Source organism: Leucoraja erinacea, chromosome 10, assembly GCF_028641065.1.
Source record: "Leucoraja erinacea ecotype New England chromosome 10, Leri_hhj_1, whole genome shotgun sequence".
In the NCBI taxonomy this organism is placed as follows: domain Eukaryota; kingdom Metazoa; phylum Chordata; class Chondrichthyes; order Rajiformes; family Rajidae; genus Leucoraja; species Leucoraja erinaceus.
The window spans coordinates 26,992,568-27,018,014 of NC_073386.1; the positions used below are offsets into that span (position 1 = coordinate 26,992,568).

The 25,447-nt window shown below is 43.4% G+C and overlaps 1 protein-coding gene across 1 annotated transcript in view; it reads left to right on the plus strand.

The window, feature by feature from the left end:
- Positions 1 to 25,447, plus strand: part of agbl4 (AGBL carboxypeptidase 4) — a 440,437-nt gene that overhangs the window by 864 nt on the left and 414,126 nt on the right. The window contains exon 2 of the mRNA XM_055642477.1: positions 5,616 to 5,738. Coding sequence (XP_055498452.1) covers positions 5,616 to 5,738 — 123 coding nt within the window. The remainder of the gene's footprint in view (positions 1 to 5,615; positions 5,739 to 25,447) is intronic.

Sequence of the window (25,447 nt, forward strand, 5' to 3'; positions counted from 1 at the left end):
ATCCCCTGACTCCGCTATTTTTAAGAGCCCTATCTAGCTCACTCTTGAAAGCATCCAGAGAACCTGCCTCCCCTGCCCTCTGCGGCAGAGAATTCCACAGACTCACCACTTTCTGTGAGAAAAAGTGTTTCCTCGTCTCCGTTCAAAATGGCTTACTCCTTATTCTTAAACTGAGTTCTGGTTCTGGACTCCCCCAACATCGGGAACATGTTTCCTGCCTCTAGCGTGTCCAAACCCTTAACAATCTTATATGTTTCAATGAGATGCCCTCTCATCCTTCTAAATTCCAGAGTGTACAAGCCCAGCCGCTCCATTCTCTCAGCATATGACAGTCCAGCCATCCCGTTGTACTTAACCTTTTAAGCCTACTTGACGCCACTTAGATAGTAATCTGCCTTCCTGGTTTTGCTACCAAAGTGGAAACCTCACATTTATCCGCATTAAACTACCATCTACCATCTGCCCACTCCCCCAATCTGTCCAAGTCACCCTGCATTCTCATAGTATCCTCCTCACAGTTCACACTGCCACCCAGCTTTGTGTCATCTGCAAATTTGCTAATGTTACTTTGAATCCCTTTATCCAAATCATTGATGTATATTGTAAATAGCAGCGGTCCCAGCACCGAGCCTTGCGGTACCCCACTAATCACTGCCTACCATTCTGAAAGGGACCCGTTAATCCCAACTCTTTGTTTCGTGTCTGCCAACCAATTTTTCTATCCATGTCAGCACTCTACCCCAATACCATGTGCCCTAATTTTGCCCAATAATCTCCTACGTGGGACTTTATCAAATGATTTCTGAATACCCCTGGTTTCCCCTTCATGATTTCCCCTTTGTAAATCCATGCTGACTCGGACCGATCCTGTTACTGCTATCCAAATGTGCGGCTATTTAATCTTTTATAATTGACTCCAGCATCTTCCCCACCTCCAATGTCAGGCTAACTGGTCTATAATTCCCTGTTTTCTCTCTCCCGCCTTTCTTAAAAAGTGGGATAACATTAGCTACCCTCCAATCCACAGGAACTGATCCTGAGTCTATAGAACATCGTAAAATTATCACCAATGCATCCACAATTTCTAGAGCCACTTTCTTAAGCACTCTGGGAACCATCAGGGGGATTTACCAGCCTTCAGTCCCATCATCTATCCAACACCATTTCTTGTGGATTTCGTTCAGTCTCCCCACCCCAGATTTTTCTGGCCACCATGTATCAGGAAGCACTCGTACCCCAAGACAGATGCCCTAATTGTTGCCCATCTAATTTCCTACGTCCCCATAATTTATTCAATGATTTCGATCTTCACCCAACTTTGGTTTTAACTATTTTTTTTCCCTTCACATACCTAAATCCATGCTGACTATCGGACTTCCTTTATTACTGCTAGCTTAACATGTGCGGCTAGAAAATCTTTTATGCAGGAGTAGACCGTCCAGCCCTTCGAGCCCCACCCATCCAATATGTCAGGCTAACATCCAACTCAGTATCCCGTACCTGCCTTCTCTCCATCCCCCCTGATCCCCTTAGCCACAAGGGCCACATCTAACTCCCTCTTAAATATAGCCAATGAACTGGCCTCAACTACCCTCTGTGGAAGAGAGTTCCAGAGATTATACCACTCATCGTAAAAAATCACCTCATGCGGTTTTAATTTCTAGAGCCACTTTCTTAAGCTGTGACTCTGGGATTCAGACCATCGGGAACTGGGGATTCCTGCATCAGCCTTCAGTCCCATAAGTTTCTAAGATCCAACACCATTTTCTAAATTCTAGATGTGGACCAAGTTCTTCATAAGACTCCTGACATCCCCAGATCCTCTGGCCACTATGCATATCTATGGCAAGAATGTTTGTGCCCTCCTTAGTGACCAGACGGCATCCAAGGTACCTGTCTCACCAAGACATCTGTACAACTCAGTAAACCTCCCTGCTAATAAATTCAAATCCTTTTGCAATCGAAGCTAAAATAGGGTTCCAACTTTGGTGCTTAACCTACCTTCAATGACCTCTTCCACACACCCAAAAAGCGCTGCATCTCCCCCTCCCAATCGGCCACTTGGCTAATATCTAAATTACCTTGTGCCTCATCTTTTCTCCCCGTATTGTCTTTTTAGCTATCTTCTGTTGTTCTTTAATCATTACTCAGCCCTCTTGCTTCCCGCTCATCTTTGCTACATTGCACTTCTTCGGTTTAATTTCTATACCGTCTCTGACGTTCCTTGTCAGCCATGGTCGCCCCGTACTCCCCTTGGAATCTTTCTTCCTTCTAGGAATGAACTGCACCTGCACCTTCTGTATTATTCCTAGAAATACCTGTCATTTTTGTTCCACTGTCATCCCTGCTAGCGTATCTTTCCAGTCAACTTTGGCTAGCTCCTCCCTCATGCCCATAATCCCCTTTATTCAACTGTAACACTGACACCTCCGATCTACCCTTCTCCCTCTCCAATTGTAGATTAAACCTGACCATGTTATGGTCACTGCCTCCTAATGGCTCATTAACCTCGAGGTCCTTATCAAATCCGGTTCAATACATAACATTAAATCCAGAATCTGTTCCAATGCATCTACCCAAATTCTTTCTTAAGTGGTTAAATAGATAGCCATTACTTGTAATCTAAAAGGTATGGTGTCATTACAGGTAGCTATGCAGGTAGTGTTCAAATTGTACCTCAGATAATATTACATTGCAGAGTGATCTGTGTAATATTATCTTAGGTGCAATATGAACGTTTCTTTATTAACTCAAATCATTCATTTATATTTATTTGCCCAAGAATTGAACCACATTGCACTGTTTTTAGGCCATGTATTTGAAATTGATTTAATCCAGAGTTGTGGTTTGACAATACTTTCTATCATGAAGCAGCTTTATGATCTCTACACAATTTCCATGTTTCCTCTTTTTGGAGCATTGCAGGAAAACTGAGACTTAATTTTCCCTCATGATACTTGCCATTGGCAATATTGGGCTAACATGATCTAAAAAATCCAGGGCCAACCTGGAAGCCAGCAGAATAAGTAAAATACCTAGCCACATATTTGCTCCTCGCCTCTTTTGCCTCAGTCAGTGATCCCTGAACCCCTGATGTTCTCCAAACACGGTGATCCCTATCACCGTTAGCACTAACCAGTTCTCATTATCTTGGTCTCTGTCCCCTGATTACACCTCTCTACAGATCCTCTTCCAACCTTGTTCCAGATTCTTATGGCAGAACATGCTGCCCATCTAATCTCTTTCCCATTCCCTATTGCCTGGTGAATTTTCTTACCGCTTATTGGGTCCCACTACTACACCACGTGCAACCCCATCCGCATTCACTTCACTAACCAACAGACTGGTTTATCCCATATCCCCTGTATGCTCCCTCCAACACAAGAAGACTGCACTTGAGTACAGCCAGTGCTGGTGTGTTAATGATCTGAAATAACAATACTACCCCTTGGGAATCCAGCCTTGGGAATTGAGGATTGCATGACATATTTTTAAATATGAAATTATGCAACACCTACTCTTTTGGGATTGTAGGCAGCGCGACTCTCGTCAGCAGCGGCCTCTGCAGCCCGTCTGCGTTTTTATTATTTTTTGTCTATGTTTCCATGTAGTTTTTGTTATTTTTTGTTGGGGTGTGTGTGTGGGGGTGGGGGTGGGGTGGGATGGGGGGGGAGGGGTAACTTTTAAATCTCTCCCTGCACAGGAGACCCGACCTTTTCTTTGTCGAGTCTCCGTTGTCGTTGGGGCTGCAACGAGGAGCGGCCTCCAACAGGAGAAGACCGGGGACTCTGGTGCCGACGACTCACCTCACCGTTGCGGAGCTGGCCGAGTGCAGAGCGGGTGGAGCGGTGGTGGAGCGCTGCTGCTGCTGCGGCCCGACCTCCGGAGATTCGGAGGCTGCAACTGCGGGTCTGGCGGACGGCGGCACCGGGAGCCCGCGGGTCCCTGGAGGGAGACCGCTTTTCAGGGCTCTCGCAACGGCGACTTCTCCCCCGCCCGAGTTGCGGGTCGAAGAGCTCCTGGAGCGGGGCCTTACAGCACTGCCCCGCGCGGTTTGGAATGGCCGCGGGACTCTGCGAGCGCACGCCAGGGGCTCCAACACCAAGAGCCCGGTGTGCGACCTTGCATCACCCGGCGTGGCTTTAATGGCCGCAGGACAATCGCCATCGCCACCCGGGGCTTTGACTTTGACTCTGACATCGGGGGGGGGGGGGAGAGTGCAGTGGAGAGATAAGTTTGTTTGGCCTTCCATCACAGCGATGTGATGGATGTTTATGTAAATTATGTTGTGTCTTGGGTCTATTTGATTGTAATGTATGGCTGCAGAAACGGCATTTCGTTTGGACCTCAAGGGGTCCAAATGACAATTAAATTGAATCTTGAATCTTGAATCTTGTAACCAAATGTTGATGCAGTGGGGAAATAGCCGAAGCAGTCAGTATTACACTGTATACATCATGGAAGTGGATGCAGTGGGCGCTAACACCATAGAATTTAGGATATACAGTTGCTGGTTTTCCTATGGCCCCAAATGAACATGTTTTGGTATTGACTCAACTTAAAACATTCTCATTGACAATCCACTGATTGATGTGAATGGAAGAGCCTCCCTCATTATGTATTTACCAACAGTCTGGATCTTGGAATCGGAGCCCTTTGGCCCACTGACTTTCTGCCAACTATCCTAATTCTATTAATTTTATTTGTTTTATGTTAATTTCTGATCATTGGGAGTAGTGGAATGTTGAAAGCAAGACTTTAAGATTTGTAAAAGCTGTATGAGACATTCCTTTCATCTCCAGAAAAGATATCAAGCTTATGTGCAGTGATAGCGCTCTCTCCCTTGGATGTCACTCTGATCCCTATCACTGTCTGACTGATCAGGAGAGGCCAATCCGCATCCCATTATTGGTAAGAGCTAAATCCACTTGAACCTTGTCAGCCTACACCCTATAAAACCCAGGCATTCAAATCAAAGGAGAGAAGGGGGGCATTATTGCTATTTTAATAATGCCATTGTAAAGTGAACCAATTACTTTACTGTGCCTTAATATTCTTGATTCCCTGTGTGCATAGATATGCTTTCATCATCTATTGTTGTATTTATATGTACAATAATAGGGCCAGGATTATGTGCAGACGAATTGTGGGTTTGAAGTAGTTCTTCACATTCATTTATAGAGGTAACTCTGAAATGCATATAAATGATTAAGCGACATTAATAACAATTAATTGTAATATATTTGAAAATAGCAAATGGCACTGGCACAGTGCTTGGATAACTTTTAGAAGTGACTAATGTATAACTGCATTTTTTCAAGTTAATTATCAAAGTCAGAGTCAATTTTATTCATCACATGCACCCAAAGGTGCAGTGAAATGAATTCACAACTGTCTGTGCCAATTTGACATGATGTAACCAGTCAGAAATTATTTCTGTTGATCATGTTTATTAATCTGAATTTAAAAGCACTGGTTGGCATTTAGTGGGTTGTTTAAAGACTATTAACTATCTTTTTGTTGCATATGACAAAATTACGTTAATAATGTTGAGATGCTGCAGAATTAGTTAAATATTTTTTGTATTTTAATAGAAGGATTTTTCACCTTTACAGGTAGTGAAAATGGGGGTGAAGATACAGTAGTAGGGAATGTCAGTAAATTCCTCGTCATTCCCACTGGCTACTGTGGGCTTCCTAAGAAGGGACACTTAATATTTGATGCATGTTTTGAAAGTGGTAAGTCTAAAATTATGAAAATAATTTGTCTTCAAATCTATAGTTTGTTTGTTCAATGTTGTATTTGTGTCTGGTTTCTGTAGGGAGTATGGACCCTTGCAAAATTGTTGACATACTGATTATAAAACATGTTAATTTGAATTAAATTAAATAAAACAAAATGTAAACAAAATCTAATTTTTCAACCAAAGATAATAACTTGTTTCATCAACAAACCACTAGCAACTTAAAAAGCATGGTATAGTGTTTAGATTCCCACAAGTTTTTTTCCAGTACTATCACAGTTAAGGTTTCTGTGATCAAAGAATCAAAAATGTTTATTCCACACTGTGATAATCTAATGTTGGATGGTAATGGGGATAACATTATTATGAGGATTCCTATCCCTGGACACTTACAGGACAACCTAGTTTTATTATTACAGCAATTAATAAGTAGATGAAACAGGTACTTAAATTGTCTCCCCTTTGCATTAAATATATCCCCAAAACACCAAATTCCTAGAGGTAACACACATCACACCTCCCCAACTCTCATCCTCTAATCTGTGTCTACTCCAACTCAACAAATCCGCTCCCACCAGCATTTTTCCGGACATCGAATACTTCCGTCTTCCATTCTGGAAGCCTGTATGGGCTAAACCTATGTCTCCCTTGTACCCCAGTAGTGTTGTCCTGATCCCTGTCTCAGCATAGTTTCCCCACATGCTGTTGGTATGTCCCCATTCCCTGCCACAGGCCTGGCCTCCCAGGGTGACCATTGGAAGGGAGAACGGGTTGGCACATTTCTGAATGTGAAGCACTGGCAGCACATTTTTAAAGCTCATGGCCAAGCCATAATCTGAATACCATCAGTATATCATTATAGGCTTAGATAGCCATAGATTCATATAGCATAGAAACAGGCCATACAGTATTGACCAACATGCCTCATCTAATCTAGTCCCATTTGCATGTGTTTGGCCCATATCCCTCACATTTCCTTTCCATGAATCTGTCCAAATCTCTTTTAAATGGTATCATTGTGTCCACTTCTACAGCTACATCTAACAGTTCATTGCATAGTACCTACATTCATCCATTGTGTAAAAAAACTTGCCACTCAGGTTCCTTTTAAAGTATTCCCATCACCATAAACCTATGCTATGTAGTCCTTGATTCCCCTACCCTGGGGAATTCACCATATCTATTCCCCTCATGATTTTATACCTCAACAAGACCACTCTCAGCATCCTGTGCTGCAAAGAATAGCATCCAAGACTGACCATTCTCTCCTTATAGGCCAGGCCCTTGCAATATTCTTGTAAATCGTCTTTGAATTTCCATCTTAATGGCATATTTTCTATAGCAGGGTGACCACAGCTAAACATAATACTGTAAGCGGGGCCTTATCAATTCTTTGAGCCCATCAGAATTTCTAGGGAAAGCAATCCCTCAGGGAAAATACTGGTCATTGCCTGTGAAAGAAAAGGTATTTCATAACGTTCTGATCATTTTGGTGTATGTCTTATTTGTGTTTATGTTCCCTTGTCATGCTGGTGTATTTTAACCCAAGAGTCGAGCAAGATTCCCAAAACTAGAGGCCATTTTTGTTTAATTCAACCAGATGGTCTTTCTCACTACTGGATGCTGTGGTCACTGAAATTTGAGATTCTTTCTTCTTGGCTCTGTAAACTGTAAACTTGAACCCTAAAAGATAGGTTGCATAAATAGTGGGAGATTTATGTATTTTCTAGAAATAGCATTCTTTGAACTGGGCTTGGCTGTTTCCCATCTGCCCTGACCTGCTGCATTTACGTGATAAACATCAGAAACTGTATAATTTGTCTTATTATCAATGATGGTATGTCCTGAGGAAGGCTACCTATGAGTGGAATTGCAATTGGATCTTTATTCATTTATTGAGATTAAATAGTAAGAATGTTTTAATGGAGACACAAGAAACTGCAGAAGCTGGTATCTTGAGCAAAAATCAAACTACTGGAGAAGCTCAGCGGGTCAGGCTGCATCTGTGGTGGAAATGGATCGACAACGTTTCGGGTTGATGTAAGAGGAAGAAAGCTGGAAAAGATAGGGGGGTGTGGGTCAAAGCTTGGCAAGTGACAGTTGGATGCAGGCGAGGGGACAGGGGAAAAGTTGATTGGCAGATGGGTATAGTAAGTGACAAAGGCTAACAGCGAAACAAAGGTAAAAGTATGCCATAAGAAAACGAGTGAAATGGTAATCCCAAGGGAGTAATACTGAAATATGTGCAGAACTTGATGATTTTATCAACTTTACCACTTCCACCCTGTCATAAAAATTAACCTGGACTATCTCTGACATCCCTCTCCCCTTTTTCGATCTGTTTGTCACCACCACAGCTCATAGACTATCGACTAATGTCTGCCACAAACCGACTGCCTTTTACAGGAACTGTGACTACAACTCATTCCACCCTACTCTTGCAAGGATACCATCCCTCGTTCTCAATTTCTCCATCTCTGCTGCATCGCTCCTGAGATGAGGCTTTCCACTCCAGGACATCTTTTTTTCAATGCACGTGGCCTCCCCCCCCCACACTGTTGGGGATTGAGCTCTCACCCGTTTTTCCTCTCTGTCATGTGATTCTACTCTCACTTCCCTTCTCGCCCGTCCCCCACACGTAACCTGGTCCTCGCCTGTTATCCTACCTCCCTCCGTATGCATCCCACCACTTTCTGTCTCCACCCCTTTCCGCATTCCGGAGAGTCCACTCTCTCCACAACTCCTTGCTTTGCTCCTCCCATCCCACCCCCTCCCCAGGCACTCTACTTTGAACTGCTCGAGATGTAATAGCTGTCCCTACACCTCCTCTCTCACTCCCACCCAGGAACCCCCTGCAGCCAGTATCCCAGATAAAGATTTGCATGCACCTATTTCAACCTCTACTCTTGTGTTCTCTATGTGGCCCCTGCATGTGGGCAGTGGGCAGGTGCTATAGACCTGCACGGGCAGGCAGGTAGACGCTCCCGCCCCCATGAGTCTTGGACAGATGGGGCTCGTCAGCCTGGGAAGGCAGTCTATCTAGGAGAGGGAAACTCTGATTTAAAACCTCCACTGCCTTGTGGCCATATCCAGTCATGGAAAATGTTCCTGGAGTAAACCTCAAGAAAATCCAGAGTCTGAGCCCCTAAGGCAGTTTGTCGTTGTCTAGAACCTCGCTCTGGCAGCTCCTGCGACGGCGCTGGTGCCAAACTATAACGGCCCTGCTGTTCCTTTGGTTCGATCAGCGACGTGGAGAGGGGGGATGTGCTGCATGGGCAACAGCCTGTCCTCCATATGACATCGCCCAGGCTTGCATCCGACCACACATCACTTGCAAACTAGGATGCATCACCCATGGTCAGTCATGACCGAGGGGGGCCTACTAGCTGGCTGCCTTTACATCGGTGAGACCAAGCATAAGCCAGGTAATCGTTTCGCTGAACACTTATGCTCTATCAACCAAGGTCTGCTGGTTTTCCCTTCCCATTCCCATATGGATCTTTCTGACATTGGCCTTCTCCATTTACAGAGTGAGACCACATGCAAACTGGAAGAACAGCACCTCATATTCCGCTTGAATAGGGTACAACCCAAAAATATGAATATTGAATTCTCCAATTTCAGGTAATACTCCCCTACCCCCGTCCATTTTATTTGCACCAACTCTCAACCCAGTGCGCACACTTTTCTTTCACCACCCCTGGAACCTTGTTCTTATCCGTACTTCCACTATGTGTTACTCTGCCATTCTCGTCCCATATTTCCCTTTTATCTCCCTTCTCCTCTCACTTGTCGTATTCCATAAACATCCCTCCATCTAGGTTTATATTTCACACCCAATCTTCTTTTCTTATCTGACATCCCTTTATCCCCTTTTCATCTCTGGCCTTTGTTACCTCTCCATCTGCAAATCATCTCCCCTCTCTTGTATCCACCTATCACTTTCCAGGATTTGCCCCACTCTTTTCTCCCTTGTTCCATCACTGAAGCAGGGTCCCAACCTGAAATATCATCTGTTCATTTCCTCCACAGAAGCTGCCTGCTATGCTGAGTTACTCCAGTAGTTTTGTTTTGTTGAAGAACTTTTTAATGTTCTTAATGCTAAGCATAGAAAACATGCGTGACTCTCTGTTATCAGATATCTCAGATCAAAGTATTTTATGACTTGAATTACATTTGGGTAAATTCTAAATTCTGTTTTTAATCCTTAAAGAATCATGAGAAAATATGTGTTCTGGTACAACTCTTTACCAGTGGAGAATTTTTATCTCCAATGATTACAAGTCTTGATCCAGACATGGCATTTATTGTCACACTTCACCATTTATGTTCTTATCAGGTCTATTAACTATGTCTGATTAAGATATGAAGTAATTCATTAGGTAGAATTGTCCTAGATGCTGAACCATAGTCTTCACCTGTGCGGAAAATTGCTTCTTTCCATGCACACCAAATGTGTGGATCGAAATCTTGTCTGTTCACTGGATTTTTTTCTTTGTAATTTTCTCTGAGTAGATTGTGAATTTTGCCTGATTATTCTGAGTGTCATATTTTCAGCTTATGTTCTTAGTTGTTGGATTGTCTCTGTTGACCAGTTTTAATTATTTTTGGAAGGAACGAGCCTAAATTCTGAAGTGTCACAATGACAGGTTGTAGTAGTCTTTTACATCATAAGGCTGTTGAGTGACAAATGGTGTTACTTGAAATGGACGAACAGGGCATTCTTGCATTAAAATGTTACACCTGTAGCATCAATAATTTATTGTAAGTAATTTCTGATTTTCAAAATTCATTTCTTAATAAGGTGCTCATCTTCTACTTTAAGACAGATGTGAAATTGAAAATGATGAAATTCTCCAATTTGAGCTGTATAAATTTGAGGGTTTATCCACCTTTTTATTGTTTTCATTGAAGAGACTTTATCTTGCTCTTATTTCCATCCTTTGTGTGTATTTCCAGGTGGGGCTTAGTGGAACAATTGAACATGTTTTTATGGGTAAACGGATGTCTTCTGGAGCATTTGGAATGTGGTGTTTTGCAACATTTTAGATGCCATTTTATTTCCCGATAAATAGTTAAGGAATCAGTCCAACCAAACGCACATTACATCTGGGATCAATAATTCTAATTTTACTTCGGAGTCACGTGAGTGACTACGTGAAGAACCCGCTCAGTGCGCAGGCGCGGCATTACGCCAGCAGCGCAACAGCGGCACAGACGGGAGTCGGGCACTCCCGCAACTAGCCTGAAAGAAGGAACGTTAGGTAAGTACTTACCTTAAATCGGGTTTTCCTTGTGTTTTTTGCTCCAGGGGGAGCAAAGCAGCAGAGGGATGTGGCCCCGTTCGACTCCAGCGAAGGAGCCGACAGTGGAGGGGGAGAGGCGGCAACGGGACCGCACACGCTGCGGACCACAGACACGGGTGCTGCGCTGATGCCGGTCCGCTGAACAGCTGTTTGACTAACAGCAGCGGACCGGAGGGAAATTTAAAAACCGGCCGGCAACCCCTGCAGACTCCCGACAAGGAGACTTGCCGCCCGAGAACCGCTAAAATGCCGCCCGAAAACGGCAGGCAGCCTCTATCAACAAGGTAAGACCAAACCTCAGGAAAAGCGATCTCACGGAGGTAGGGCCTATGCCTCCTCCACAGTATCTACAGTACCCCTCTGCTCCCTCTTCGAGGCTAGCAAGGGAGACCAGGGCTGGGCTGGTCTACAACAAGGGCAGGCGGACGAGAGCAGGAGTATGCCAGGGGAGCAGGATCATGAAGAGCTGCTGTGTGCCGTGGGCCGCTATACGGCATCTCCACGCGCAGGAAGACTACTGGAACCCAAGATGGCAGCCAGTATCAACCATCTCTCCAACAAAGCCCTGCAGGAGATGCCCTTCTAGAAGCTTTAGAAGAGTACACAGCGCCAGAGAATTGTGAGTCACTAAAAGTAAAGAGTGTGAACGGTCAAATCTGGAGGCAGCTGGGTCAGCAGATTCGCAGTCAAGAGCTAAAAATGCAGCGAATTCTGAAGCTCCTAACATCGGCAATCACCGCCTTTGCTTGTTCCACGGAACATACTAACATGACCACCTGCCAACAGGATGTATTAGCACTAATGTGCAATACACAATATGAGATCAACAATCTAAGGCGGGACAATATAAGACCTGCCCTCAACCCCAAATATGCGGGGCTATGCAAAACCGCTGCAGCGGAAAGAGAGGCAGCTAAACCTGTGGGCCTCATGAGGGCAGGCCCGGGAACGAGCAGGACATCTCATCCAACACCCAGCTGGCAGCACCCCTCGGCATCCACCAGTCGACACCCACATCCAAGGACTGGTGAAAGCTCGGGGACCGCTGCTTATTACCCCCAAAGGTCTTTTTTAGACATGGGCCCGGAGCGGACCCCAGGGAAAATGCGCCGCCCCACCGACAGCACCAGCATACCAACAAAACAGAGCCTTCATGAAGAAACAATGAACATGGAAGTAGGTGGGTCTGGTTCCTGCCAGCTTACACAGAATAAGGGTGCTCTACTAACTGGGGGGGGGTGATTACACTTGTTTAAAAAAGCATGGGGTACTGTCACAAATAACAAATATATACTCAACAGTATTAGTGGATACAAAATTGAATTTAAATTGGGCATATTACCGCCAGTTCAGCATGCGCCCCAAAGGGTATTTTCTCCCTCTGAGAAAGAGAAGCGAGAAGGACAAGCAGAACTAGAAAGGCTCATTGCAAAAGGGATCATTGAAAAGACCAAACATGAACCATTGGAATTTGTATTGAATATATTCACTAAAACTAAAAAAGATGGTGGATGTCGCATCATCATTGACCTAACATCACTAAATAAATCTGTTGAGTATATACACTTCAAAATGGAGACGTTTGTCACTGCCAGACAACTGATCTCCAAAGGTTACTTTATGGCAAGCATTGATATTAAAGATGCTTACTATCTAATACCCATATACAAGGATCATTGTAGATACCTAAAAGTTATCTGGATGGGGCAACTATGGCAGTATAGAGCATTGCCCAATGATCTAACCTCAGCCCCTAGACTATTTACAAAAATACTAAAAGTAGCCATGAAAATATTAAGAAAACAAAATCATATAGTCATGGCATATTTGGATGATATCCTCATATTAGGAAAAACAAAGGAATTAGCTGTGGCAGCAGTTCTAGCTACGAAACAGCTCCTTGAAACACTGGGGTTCGTCCTACACCCAGATAAATCCAAATTGAAGCCGTTAACTACCATGGATTATCTGGGCTTATCAATTATCAATTCAATTCATATGACTGTTACTTTGCCAAGGTGCTCGGGTCACTATGACCGAATCATGAATTTACCCACTGAAGCTATATCAGAACTACAGTGGTGGGCAGACAATGTTTGGCACAGTTTCAGCCCTATTATCATCACCAACCCTAACTTGGTTATTAAAAACTATTTGGAAATGTTGGCCGCCTATTATGGGTTAAAAGCATATGCATTTCAAATGCAGCACGTGCATGTGCAGTTACGGATTGATAATACTATGGTGGTGGCTTATATTAACCATATGGGGAGCATAAAATCATTATCGTGCGACAAATTGGTCAATCAGATCTGGCAATGGTGTGTCAAAAGACATTTTTTACTATCGGCTGCCTATCTACTAGGTAAGCTAAAATACAGTGGCAGACACCAGGTCACGGGGGGGAAAAAATTTAATGATAACATCGAATGGATGTTAAACCCAAAATATTTACTAAAGTTATTAAGCAATATGGAACGCCAGATATCGATTTGTTTGCAACAAGACGGAATCACCAGTTACCTATGTATGTGACTTGGGAACCAGATCAGAGGCAGCAGCGGTAGATGCCTACACGCTGGATTGGGGGAATTTCTGCTTTTTGCTTTCCCTCCCTTCTGCCTCATCAGTCGGGTACTTCGCAATACAGATGGACTCTGCCTCTGGGATATTGATGGTGCCCGACTGGCCTACACAGCCATGGTTCCCAGTTCATCACGACATGGTGGTCGAGTCACCTATGGATTTCCCTAGTGGACCACGGTTGTTGACTCACCCAGTATCAGGCATAAGCCACCCATGCCATGAAAACATCAAACTCCTGGGTTGTAGGTTTGAATAGACCTTACCAGGGACTGGGATTATCCGAATGAACTATCACCACCATGTCGGCATCCCTGCGAACATCCACCAAGAAGCAAAAATGGGAAAAATACTGCCAGGACGCAGGGACAACATACGAAACTTCTACAACCACCGACGTGCTGGAGTTCCTGGCCCATCTACACCATGTGAAAAGCAGTGCTGTAAATACAGCACGAAGCGCCCTGTCTGCTTATCCAAAAACAGCAGGACAGCAGAGCATGGGATCCCATCCACTGGTGATAAAACTTATGAAGGGCATTTACAATAACAAGCCCCAAAACCCAAGTATACCCATGTATGGGATATCAGTGTGGTATTAACATATCTCAGAGGATGGCCACCAACTAGATCCCTTAGTCTTGAGCTATCTACTTTAAAAACACTCATGCTTATGGCTCTCGTATCCGCTCACAGGGTCCAGTCACTCCATAAACTAAGACTGGATAACATGGTGATCACCCCAGACCGCATCACGTTCATCATTCTAGGTCTGGTAAAAACAAAGCAGGCCAGGAATGTCCAATTCACTGGTGGTATTCCGGGCCTACCCACCAGAGCCAAGGTTGAGTGTGGTGACCCATCTACAAATATATGGACACAACCCACAAACTCAGAGGGAGAGAAAAAGCCCTATGGGTCAGCCACAAGAAACCCCATGGCGGGGTAACGAGCCAAACCACTTCAAGGTGGCTCAAACAGGTACTGAAAGCTGCCGGAATAGACACTAACACATTTAAATCCCATTCCACTAGGGCAGCATCGACATCAGCGGCTGAACGAATGGACGTCCCGGTTGACCACATTCTCAATACGGCAGGATGTTCGAGGGAAACGACGTTCAGAATGTTTTTATTATAAACCGTTGATAAAGCCTGACTTAATTGCAGACAGAATATTACAAACTGCAAATATTTAATTTAAGCTCGGGAGCTATTTATTTTGTTATTGTTAATAAATACCTTTCTGTTTCTTGAGAAAGCAGATCCATTGGTTGATAACACTTCCTCCCTCAAGAACTTCGGCAGTGAGTGAAATAAAAACTGTTACACGGTTTGAAATCACAGACCTTTGAAGTCTTCACGTAGTCACTGATGTGACTCCGAAGTAAAATAGTAAGATTAAACGAGTACTTACCAGTACGAAGTTTGATCTGTATTTTATGAGGAGTTACGATGAGGGATTACGTGCCCTCCGCTCCCACCCTCATTATATAGATCAAACTAGTAAACTGATGTCTCCTTAATCTTTGCTATGTTTACTTCATATATTGTGTCTATCTGTGATTCCACACCGCTGCTTGGAAGTAATGCCGCGCCTGCGCACTGAGCGGGTTCTTCACGTAATCCCTCATCGTAACTCCTCATAAAATACAGATCAAACTTCGTACTGGTAAGTACTCGTTTAATCTTACTAATAATCATGACTGCAGAATTTACTCACATATTCGACTTGGCTGATATTGATTTTATGATGAAATTGTTTATCATATTGTTTTGTATTTTTTTTAATATTCTTTTATTATTTGCAACAAAAGAAAATAAAATATTGGAGCGCGAGTATTCCTCCTGGTCGGCCAATGACCTGCGATTTGATCTATTGAACAGAATGCTGAACATTCTCATTAATCAGCCACCAAAACCCCTCTGTACACCTCCATTTACAAGCTTTTCACTGTTTAAAATATTTTTAATGTTTCTGTTTTACCCTTATTGTACTGTATCTGAATTTCTTTGGCCATGTGTTTGATCAGTTCATATCTCTTTGCAAATTATTTTGCATTCACATCACAGTTCATTTTCAGACTTTGCTTTATATTATCCTTAAACTTAGTTATTTTATATTTTGCTTCTTCAATAATGTTACTCTCAGAGGATTTAGATCTATTTACAGATGCACCCTATTGGTAACAACTGGTTAACTTGAAAAATTACTGTTTATTCTTATTTTCTGTTTTCATTCCTTCACCCAATCTGTCATTTCTATTGTGTTTTCTTCTAATTACGAGTTTGAGTAAACATTAAAAGATTTTAATATGCAGACATATACTACATCCATTATTGAATGGCGGTGCAGACATATACTACATCCATTAGTTGTCCATATTCTATTTTGCGAGGTTAAACTCCAGGAATCTGTATAACTAACCAATATGATTTTACATTCATAAAGCTATCTGACACTGCCTAACATACATGTTATGCTTTCCAATGTCTTGATATCGCTTCCTAAATATTAGTTTCAGCATTTTGTTGATAATTGGTGACAGGGTAACAATTCTGTTGTTCCCTGTTTCATGATTCACTTCTTGAATAACTGTATTATATTAGCATATTTTAGTTTAAGCCAGAACTGTTCCAAAATCTGGGATATTTTTGAAGATCATTTCTAAGACATCCATCACTTCAGTTAACTTTTAGTATTCCAATATTTTTTTTTAATAGGCATGCTTCTATAGATATATTTTAAAGCTCTCATTAAAAATAATGAATTAACCCATATACAGTGCCCTCCATAATGTTTGGGACAAAGACCCATCATTTATTTATTTGCCTCTGTACTCCACAATTTGAGATTTGTAATAGAAAAAAATCATGTATGGTTGAAGTGCACATTGTCAGATTTTAATAAAGGCCGTTTTTACACATTTTGGTTTCACCATGTAGAAATTACAGCAGTGCTTATACATAGTCCCCCCATTTCTCGGCACCATATGTTTGGGACATGTGGCTTCATGGGTGTTTCTGATTGCTCAGGTGTGTTTAAATGCCTCCGCAATGCAGGTATAAGAGAGCTCTCAGTACATAGTCTTTCCTCCAGTCTTTCCATCACCTTTGGAAACATTTATTGCTGTTTATCAACATGAGGACCAAAGTTGTGGCAATGAAAGTCAAATAAGCCATTATGAGACTGAGAAACAAGAATAAACTGTTAGAGACATCAGCCAAACCGTAGCTTACCAAAAGCAACTGTTTGGAACATTATCAACATGAGGACCAAAGATGTGGCAATGAAAGTCAAAGAAGCCATTATGAGATTGAGAAACAAGAATAAACGGTTAGAGACATCAGCCAAACTGTAGCTTACCAAAATCAACTGTTTGGAACATTATTAAGAAGAAAGAGAGCACTGGTGAGCTCACTAAACGCAAAGGGACTGGCAAGCCAAGGAAGACCTCCACAACTGATGACAGAAGAATTCTCTCTATAATAAAGGAAAATCCACAAACACCTGTCCGACAGATCAGAAACACTCTTCAGGAGTCAGGTATAGATTTGTCAATAACCAATGTCAATGTCCGCAGAAGACTTCATGAAGAAATATTCAGAGGCTACACTGCAAGATGCAAACCACTGGTTAGCCACAAAAATAGGATGGCCGGGTTACAGTTTGCAAAGAAGTACTTAAAAGAGCAAGCACAGTTCTGGAAAAAGGTCTTGTGGACAGATGGGATGAAGATTAACTTATATCCGAGTGATGGCAAGAGCAAAGTATGGAGAAGAGAAGGAACTGCCCAAGATCCAAAGCATACCACCTCATCTGTGAAACATGGTGGTGGGGGTGTTATGGCCTGGGCATGTATGGCTGCTGAAGGTATTGGCGCACTTATCTTCATTGAAGATACAAATGCTGATGGTAGTAGTATAACGAATTCTGAGGTGTATAAACACATCCTATCTGCTCAAGTTCAAACAAATGCCTCAAAACTCATTGGCTGGTGGTTCATTCTACAGCAAGACAATGATCCCAAACATACTACTAAAGCAACAAAGGAGTTTTTAAAAGCTAAAAAATTGTCAATTCTTGAGTGGCCAAGTCAATCACTCGATCTGAACCCAATTGAGCATGCCTTTTATATCCTAAAAAGAAGGCAGAAGGGGACTAGCCCCCAAAACAAGCATAAGCTAAAGATAGCTGCAATACAGTCGTGACAGACCATCACCAGAGAAGACACCCAGCAACTGGTGGTGTCCATGAATCGCAGACTTCAAGCAGTCATTGCATTCAAAGGATATGCAACAAAATACTAAACATGACTACTTTTATTTACATGACATTGTTGTGTCCCAAACATTAGTCAACATGGATTTATGAAAGGGAAATCATGCTTGACTAATCTTCTGGAATTTTTTGAGGATGTGACAAGTAAAATGGATGAAGGGGTGCCAGTAGACTTTCAGAAAGCTTTTGATAAGGTCCCGCACGGGACTGGTGACTAAAATTAGAGCACATGGTATTGGGGGTAGGGTGTTGACATGGATAGAAAATTGGTTGGCAGACCAGAAGCAAAGAGTAGGAGTGAACGGGTCCTTTTCAGAATGGCAGGCAGTGGTGAGTGGAGTGCCGCAAGGCTCGGTGTTGGGGCCGCAACTATTTACCATATATATTAATGATTTGGTAGAGGGAATTAGGAGCAACACTAGCAAGTTTGCGGATGACACAAAGCTGGGTGGCAGTGTGAACTGTGAAGAAGATGTTAGGAGGTTGCAGTGTGACCTGTGTTTAAGAGGGAACTGCAGATGCTGGAGAATCGAAGGTTACACAAAAAAGCTGGAGAAACTCAGCGGGTGCAGCAGCATCTATGGAGCGAAGGAAATAGGCACCCGCTGAGTTTCTCCAGCTTTTTTGTGTAACCTGCAGTGTGACCTGGACAGGTTGAGTGAGTGGGCAGATGCGTGGCAGATGCAGTATAATATAGATAAATGTGAGGTAAGCCACTATGGCGGCAAAAACAAGGGGGCCGATTATTATCTCAATGGGGTTAGGTTAGGTAAGGAGGAGGTACAGCAAGACCTGGGTGTCCTTGTACACCAGTCACTGAAAGTTGGCTTACAGATACAGCAGGCAGTGAAGAAAGCTAATGGAATGTTGGCCTTCATAACAAGAGAATTTCAGTATAGGAGTAAAGAGGTTCTTCTGCAGTTGTATAGGGCTCTGGTGAGACCACATCTGGAGTATCGTGTACAGTTTTGGTCTTCTAATTTGAGGAAGGACATCCTTGTGATTGAGGCAGTGCAGCGTAGGTTCACGAGATTGATCCCTGGGAAGGCGGGACTGTCATATGAGGAAAGATTGAAAAGACTAGGCTTGTATTCACTTGAGTTTAGAAGGATGAGGGGATTTCTTATAGAAACATATAAAATTATAAAAGGACTGGACAAGCTAGATGCAGAAAAAATGTTCCCAATGTTGGGCGAGTGCAGAACCAGGGGCCACAGTCTTAGAATAAAGGGGCGGTCATTTAAGACTGAGGTGAGAAAAAACTTTTTCACCCAGGGAGTTGTGAATTTATGGAATTCCCTGCCACAGTGGGCAGTGGAGGCCAAATCACTGGATGGATTTAAGAGAGAGTTAGAGAGCTCTAGGGGCTAGTGGAGTCAAGGGATATGGGGAGAAGGCAGGCACGGGTTATTGATAGGGGACGATCAGCCATGATCACAATGAATGGCGGAGCTGGCTCGAAGGGCCGTATGGCCTCCTCCTGCACCTATTTTCTATGTTTCTATGTTTCTATTACAAATCTGAAATTGTGGAGAACAGAGGCAAATCAATAAATGATGGGTATTTGTCCCAAACATTATGGAGGGTACTGTATATGTAATGTCTAACGGAAAGGGGAAGATGCAGCGAGACCTGGGTGTCATGGTACACCAGTCATTGAAGGTAGGCATGCAGGTGCAGCAGGCAGTAAAGAAAGCGAATGGTATGTTAGCTTTCATTGCAATAGGATTTGAGTATAGGAGCAAGGAGGTTCTACTGCAGTTGTACAGGGTCTTGGTGAGACCACACCTGGAGTATTGCGTACAGTTTTGGTCTCCAAATCTGAGGAAGGACATTATTGCCATAGAGGGAGTGCAGAGAAGGTTCACCAGACTGATTCCTGGGATGTCAGGACTGTCTTATGAAGAAATACTTGGTTTATACTCTCTAGAATTTAGGAGATTGAGAGGGGATCTTATAGAAACTTACAAAATTCTTAAGGGGTTGGACAGGCTAGATGCAGGAAGATTGTTCCCGATGTTGGGGAAGTCCAGGACAAGGGGTCACAGCTTAAGGATAAGGGGGAAATCCTTTAAAACCGAGATGAGAAGAACTTTTTTTCACACAGAGAGTGGTGAATCTCTGGAACTCTCTGCCACAGAGGGTAGTCGAGGCCAGTTCATTGGCTATATTTAAGAGGGAGTTTGATGTGGCCCTTGTGGCTAAGGGGATCAGAGGGTATGGAGAGAAGGCAGGTACGGGATACTGATTTGGATGATCAGCCATGATCACATTGAATGGCCGTGCAGGCTCGAAGGGCCGAATGGCCTACTCCTGCACCTAATTTCTATGTTTCTATGTTTCTAAATCTACTCTCTGAAAATGCTTTATATACCTTCAAATAATACCAATGCATTACATGAATAAAAAATGAAAATGTAATGAATAAACAACTAATATGGTCACATGCGAGTAAAAAATGAGTGCATGGTAATTCCATCATTGTAATTTTCTCTGCAACTTGGAAATATATTGTTTCATTATTTCTTTCTCTAAATATTGGAACCTGTGCTTAGCAGCCGTCTGTGAAGATCTTCACCACTTGGCTCCTTATCTGTAAGAAAAATTAGGGTAATCAATACAATTCTTGTATTGCCAGTGATCCCAATATTCCATGAAATTAATACGAGTAAATAAAGCCTACATCTATCTATTATTAAAAGTCTCATCTTGTATGCGTGCGGTGTGTTTCTACCTTCATCAAAACGCGACGTGCTCAAATTTTGACATATTCTGACTCCCATTTTTCCCCTCCACGCAGTAATCAGGTTTACTTAAGATTTCATCCTATGTTTCACGTTATTGACGATTCAAGTTTTAAAAAAAAGCAAAAAATGGTTCTCACACACAGCCTTTTTCCAGGTGATGATGTCACAATGCCCACAGTGCAGCAATCACAATGGGCTCTCAAGCTGCTGAGTGCCACAATGACATCACAATGGGATGTTGCCAACGGTAACCGCAGCTTCTCCCAGACAGCGTTTTTTCCAGGAGCTTCCAGTGATGATAATCACAATGGGCTCTCGCACTGCCAGGTGTCACCCCCCCCCCCCCCCCAGGATACGCTGCCCCTCCCCCCCCCCGCTGGGTTTATTCACACGACCCCCACCCCTCCCCCTCCCCCCTCCCCCCATCCCCCCTCGATTATTCATTCACACCCCCCCAGCTCCCCCCCCCCCCCCCCCGTTATTCATGATTAAACTTAAACAAAACAGAAACACCTTTTAAAACTCCAGCTTCCAGTGCTCCCCCCCCCCCAAGGTGCAGTTAAACGGAATATTCCACCACCTTCCAGTGACGTCGGGCCTCATTTCAAAAACAGCTTCATCAGCTCCCCAAAGCACACCGTTGGGGGAGCAGACCCAACGGGTCTGCACTTAGTCTAGTAGTCCTGTAAAAGGCATTAACTCCACAATATAGCAAATAGAATTATTTGAATCATCAGGAGTGAATAGAATAGTAAGATTAAACGAGAACTTACCAGTTTGAAGTTTGACCTGTATTTTATGAGGAGGAACGTTGAGGGACTACGTGAAGAACCCCGCTTACGACGCATGCGTGTCATCCTTCAAAGCAGCGGTGTGAGGTCACAGAAACACTATAATGACCTAATATAGTAAGATTATCAAAGAGATACCAATTTAAGATATGACTAATCGAGGGTGGTAGCGGAGGGCACGTATTCCCTCAACGTTCCTCCTCATAAAGTACAGATCAAACTTCAAACTGGTAAGTTCTCGTTTAATCTTACTATTTTACATCGGAGTCACATGAGTGACTACGTGAAGATTTCAAAGCTCTGTAACCTCATGCCGTGGAACGAGTCCATGCTTCACAACTGCCTTGGTTGTGGGGAGAATGATGTTAACATCATTAAACATAATACGATATTGAAACCCAACTGTAAAATATTAAATCCAATTATTGCCCCTATTTATGCGGTGAATTATATGCAGAACTTAAAATTGTTTCTGCAATTCTTCCAGGTTCAATAACTGGTTTGTTATAAAGTCGTTGGATAGTTTCCTCCGTTGACCATTCTACTGTCTTGAGGGTTTTGTCCATTGGTACTTCCAGCTTCATAGCTGCCAATGTAGCTGCAGCCCTGATGGAGTAAGATTTATATTTTCCCTTAGAGTCCATTCCAGCCTTTGTTAGGACTTGCTTAGCCATTTAGAGATGATCTGGACTGTCACTGTTTTAAGTGGCTATTAGTAGCTGATAAACGTGACATTTCTTCCTCTGATGATCTAGCATACTTCATGTATGATAGTAAATTAGTTATAATACAGCAACGACCATCTGTCGTATAGGCTCTGTACTTTGTTTTTAGGCCTGCTGACCCCTGTCTGTTCTGTTTGACCCTTTGATTAATGTGACAGGTTTAATTCCCTGATGAAATCATCATGTTGTCCAGCCTTAGTTTCTGTAGTGACTGGACTCTTTGTGCCGTGACCAAGGCCATCAGCATGACTGTTTACATAGTCAGTTCTGTAATGACAGAGCTGTAGCTGGAGACCAGTTTCTTAACTTGGTCAGTACAAAACTCACATCCCATATATGAATGTACCTAGTTCGTGGGGATTAATTTTAACATGCCCCTAATGAGTTTTGTTACCAGTGTGTGTGTCCCCACAGAATGCCGCTCTGTGCCTTCGACAGGTATGTAAACGGAGCACTCCTGGCTCAATTGTGGTACTATGACTAAGCCTCTCATCGTAATGGAGGCTTGCCAGGAATTCCAGAACAGATGGCTGTTCATAGATCTGTGGGTGATAATAGTTATGAACGGACTCCCTATTTCTAGAGGATACCAAGTACTGTTGAATGAGTGGACTGTCTGTGACCCACTGAAAAGATTCCGCCTATGGTCCGTCAGTCCTAGGTGTAGAAGAGGTGCTTTCAATTCTACAATAAATAGGTTAATATAGATAGTAACATGGGTAACTCTCCATGTTGCTAGAAAGAACCAGTAAGTTAGGTCTATGATGGATGGTGATGAATGGTTCTGCCTTCTACCACCGTGCAAAAGGTGTATGGTAAACTCACTGTGGTGGATGTTAATTTGTGTTTATAATATGTTGTTTATTATTATATGGCTGCAGGCAATATCATTTCGTTCAGACCTAAATGTCTGAATAACAAATAAAAATTCAATTCAATTTACAAATAGAGTTGGCCAGATAGTCACGTGGTGTCGGTAAGTTTCTACCCATAGTTGACATACTACTCCCGGTGTCCATAAAACTGGTCACTGTTAATGTTAGGTTATGAACCATGCCTAACAAATGTACCCACATCTAGCGCCATAGTGGCGTCAGTCGGTTACTTCATTAGCCTGTCAGAATGACCCATAAATTGTTTGAATGACGCGTGACTGCGTTCAGTAATTAGATAATGTCTGATATTATATGGCTGGCACACAGTCCCTATGCCAATTCTACTAGCAGTCTGATGGATAGTTAGTTCCCTGCCAGTCTCCATTAAGGCTGTACCATATTTACCAGCAAAGTCAGTGCCATGTGAACTGTGTTAGCAGTGAACCGCAGATGACCTGTAGTTAACACATCTGTGGGTACCTCTAATTGGTAATCTAGCCAGCATATCTTGATACGATGCTCGCCAAATAGTACCCTAGGATCAATACAGAAGATGACACAAAGTTCCCATCTGAAAGAATATAAGTACGAAGTATTCCATTAACCCAAGATGAAGTGGCAACCACCTCTGATTATGATAAGGATATTTAGTACACGAATTTCTGTGATTCTTATTGGATGTCTCCATAACATCTATAATGTGTGTACGTAGTTTAATAATGCTTCAATTTGTTGCTTCCTTGTCTGAATGACGTTCAGTTCAGTACATGCTGAACTAAGGAGCAAGTAATGAATACCTCCACATTCTATATCAGTGGTTTGGGAGGTTCCAGGTTTGCATATAAGGCCAGTGCATCCTGGTGAACTAGTGTCATGTCTATTTCTGATAGTGCTGCCGATAATATCCCGCTGATAGGACTTTAGAACTTTCTTTCGGGTTCAATACCTTGTCCTGTTATATTTTTTGGTTACTACTAAGACTAAAGGATCCAGCTGATCTATAATTCCTGATAGATAGCATTCCCATCTCAGGATTACACAGTAATGTCTGTTCCAGTAATGTCTGTTTCAGGGGAACAAAAGCACACCTGTGAGTAAGGCTAACTGGTCAGATTTGAAGCCAGCATCCTGACCAACGTGTCTCCAAATACTTCGGTTAACACTGGCCACATTCAGAGCCCCACAATTTCCCGGAGGTAAATGTCTTGCCAACACCTCAGCAAAGGTATTGGCTTGCAGGTGATGTGTAGACATGTACTCAATGCTGGCAGCCATCCTGGCCTCTAGATCTTTGCCAGTCTGTTCTTGCTGAAAGTATTGCCCCACCATGTCCAGCAACTTGGTTTCCTCGTCCTCCATATGGGAATGTGGCTCCATCTCTAGTTCAGAATCTGACACAGGCAGCCCTTCAACACCCTCTTCCGAGGAGGATGAAATGTCAAGCAGCCCTTTATGGTAATCTGCTGAGGGACTTACACCTTTGCCACTGTGGCTATCATCCATATCCTGGAGCCTGCCACTCTGGAGAAGTTCCTCCAACAACCGCTCCAGCCGACTTGCGTGCTCTCGGGCACTAGTCGATCGTGGGTGTTTAAATTTATCCAACCGCTCCTGCCGACCTACGTGCTCTCGGGCACTAGTCGCACGTGGTATTTGACGCAGCCGGTCCCCATGCCTACGTGCACAGGTCGCTCCCGGCCGCCCCATATAATTGTGCCGTTGCTCGCAGTCCCGGTACTCCCCCGGCACCTGTCGCTGACGGCCAAACATGCTGCAGCTCCGCGAAAGTGGCCGCTGCTGGCTGCGCTATATCCTGCAGCTGCTCATCCTTACTCCGGTATCGGTAAGTATTATCCGGAGGCTGTTTCTCCACATCATTTTCGCAGTGATGTACTTTGCGCTTTGCCTTCCCGCCCGGTCTAGGATTTGATTTTCCCGGCGCGGGGTTTAAATCCGGCACAGCTGATGTCTCCATACAAGTTGCCTGTACCGGCGGCTGCTGCTGCTGGTTCCCGGCACCTTCGCCACTGACGTCCTGCAGCTTCTTTACAGCCTTTCTACGCGTTGCTCTGTCCATTTCCTACACGGGGTGAAAAACAGAGTCCACTTTCTCCCCTCCTTCAGGGTTATGTAAACCTGTGCCTTGGTCAGGGTCTGACCAAATGGTCCTGCCCACTCTCCTCCGAGGAGTAAGAGATATCCTGCAGCCCCACACGGGGTACCGCTGTGGGACTTACCTCTTGCCCACTGTGGCTAGCCTCCACATTCATGTGACTGCCACCATGGAGGAGCTCCTCCAGCCGTTTTGGTGTGATTTTTTTAATTTCAAAATAGACTTTATTCAATTGATAAATATATACAATTCATGAACCATTCAAACAAACAAAATTCATCCA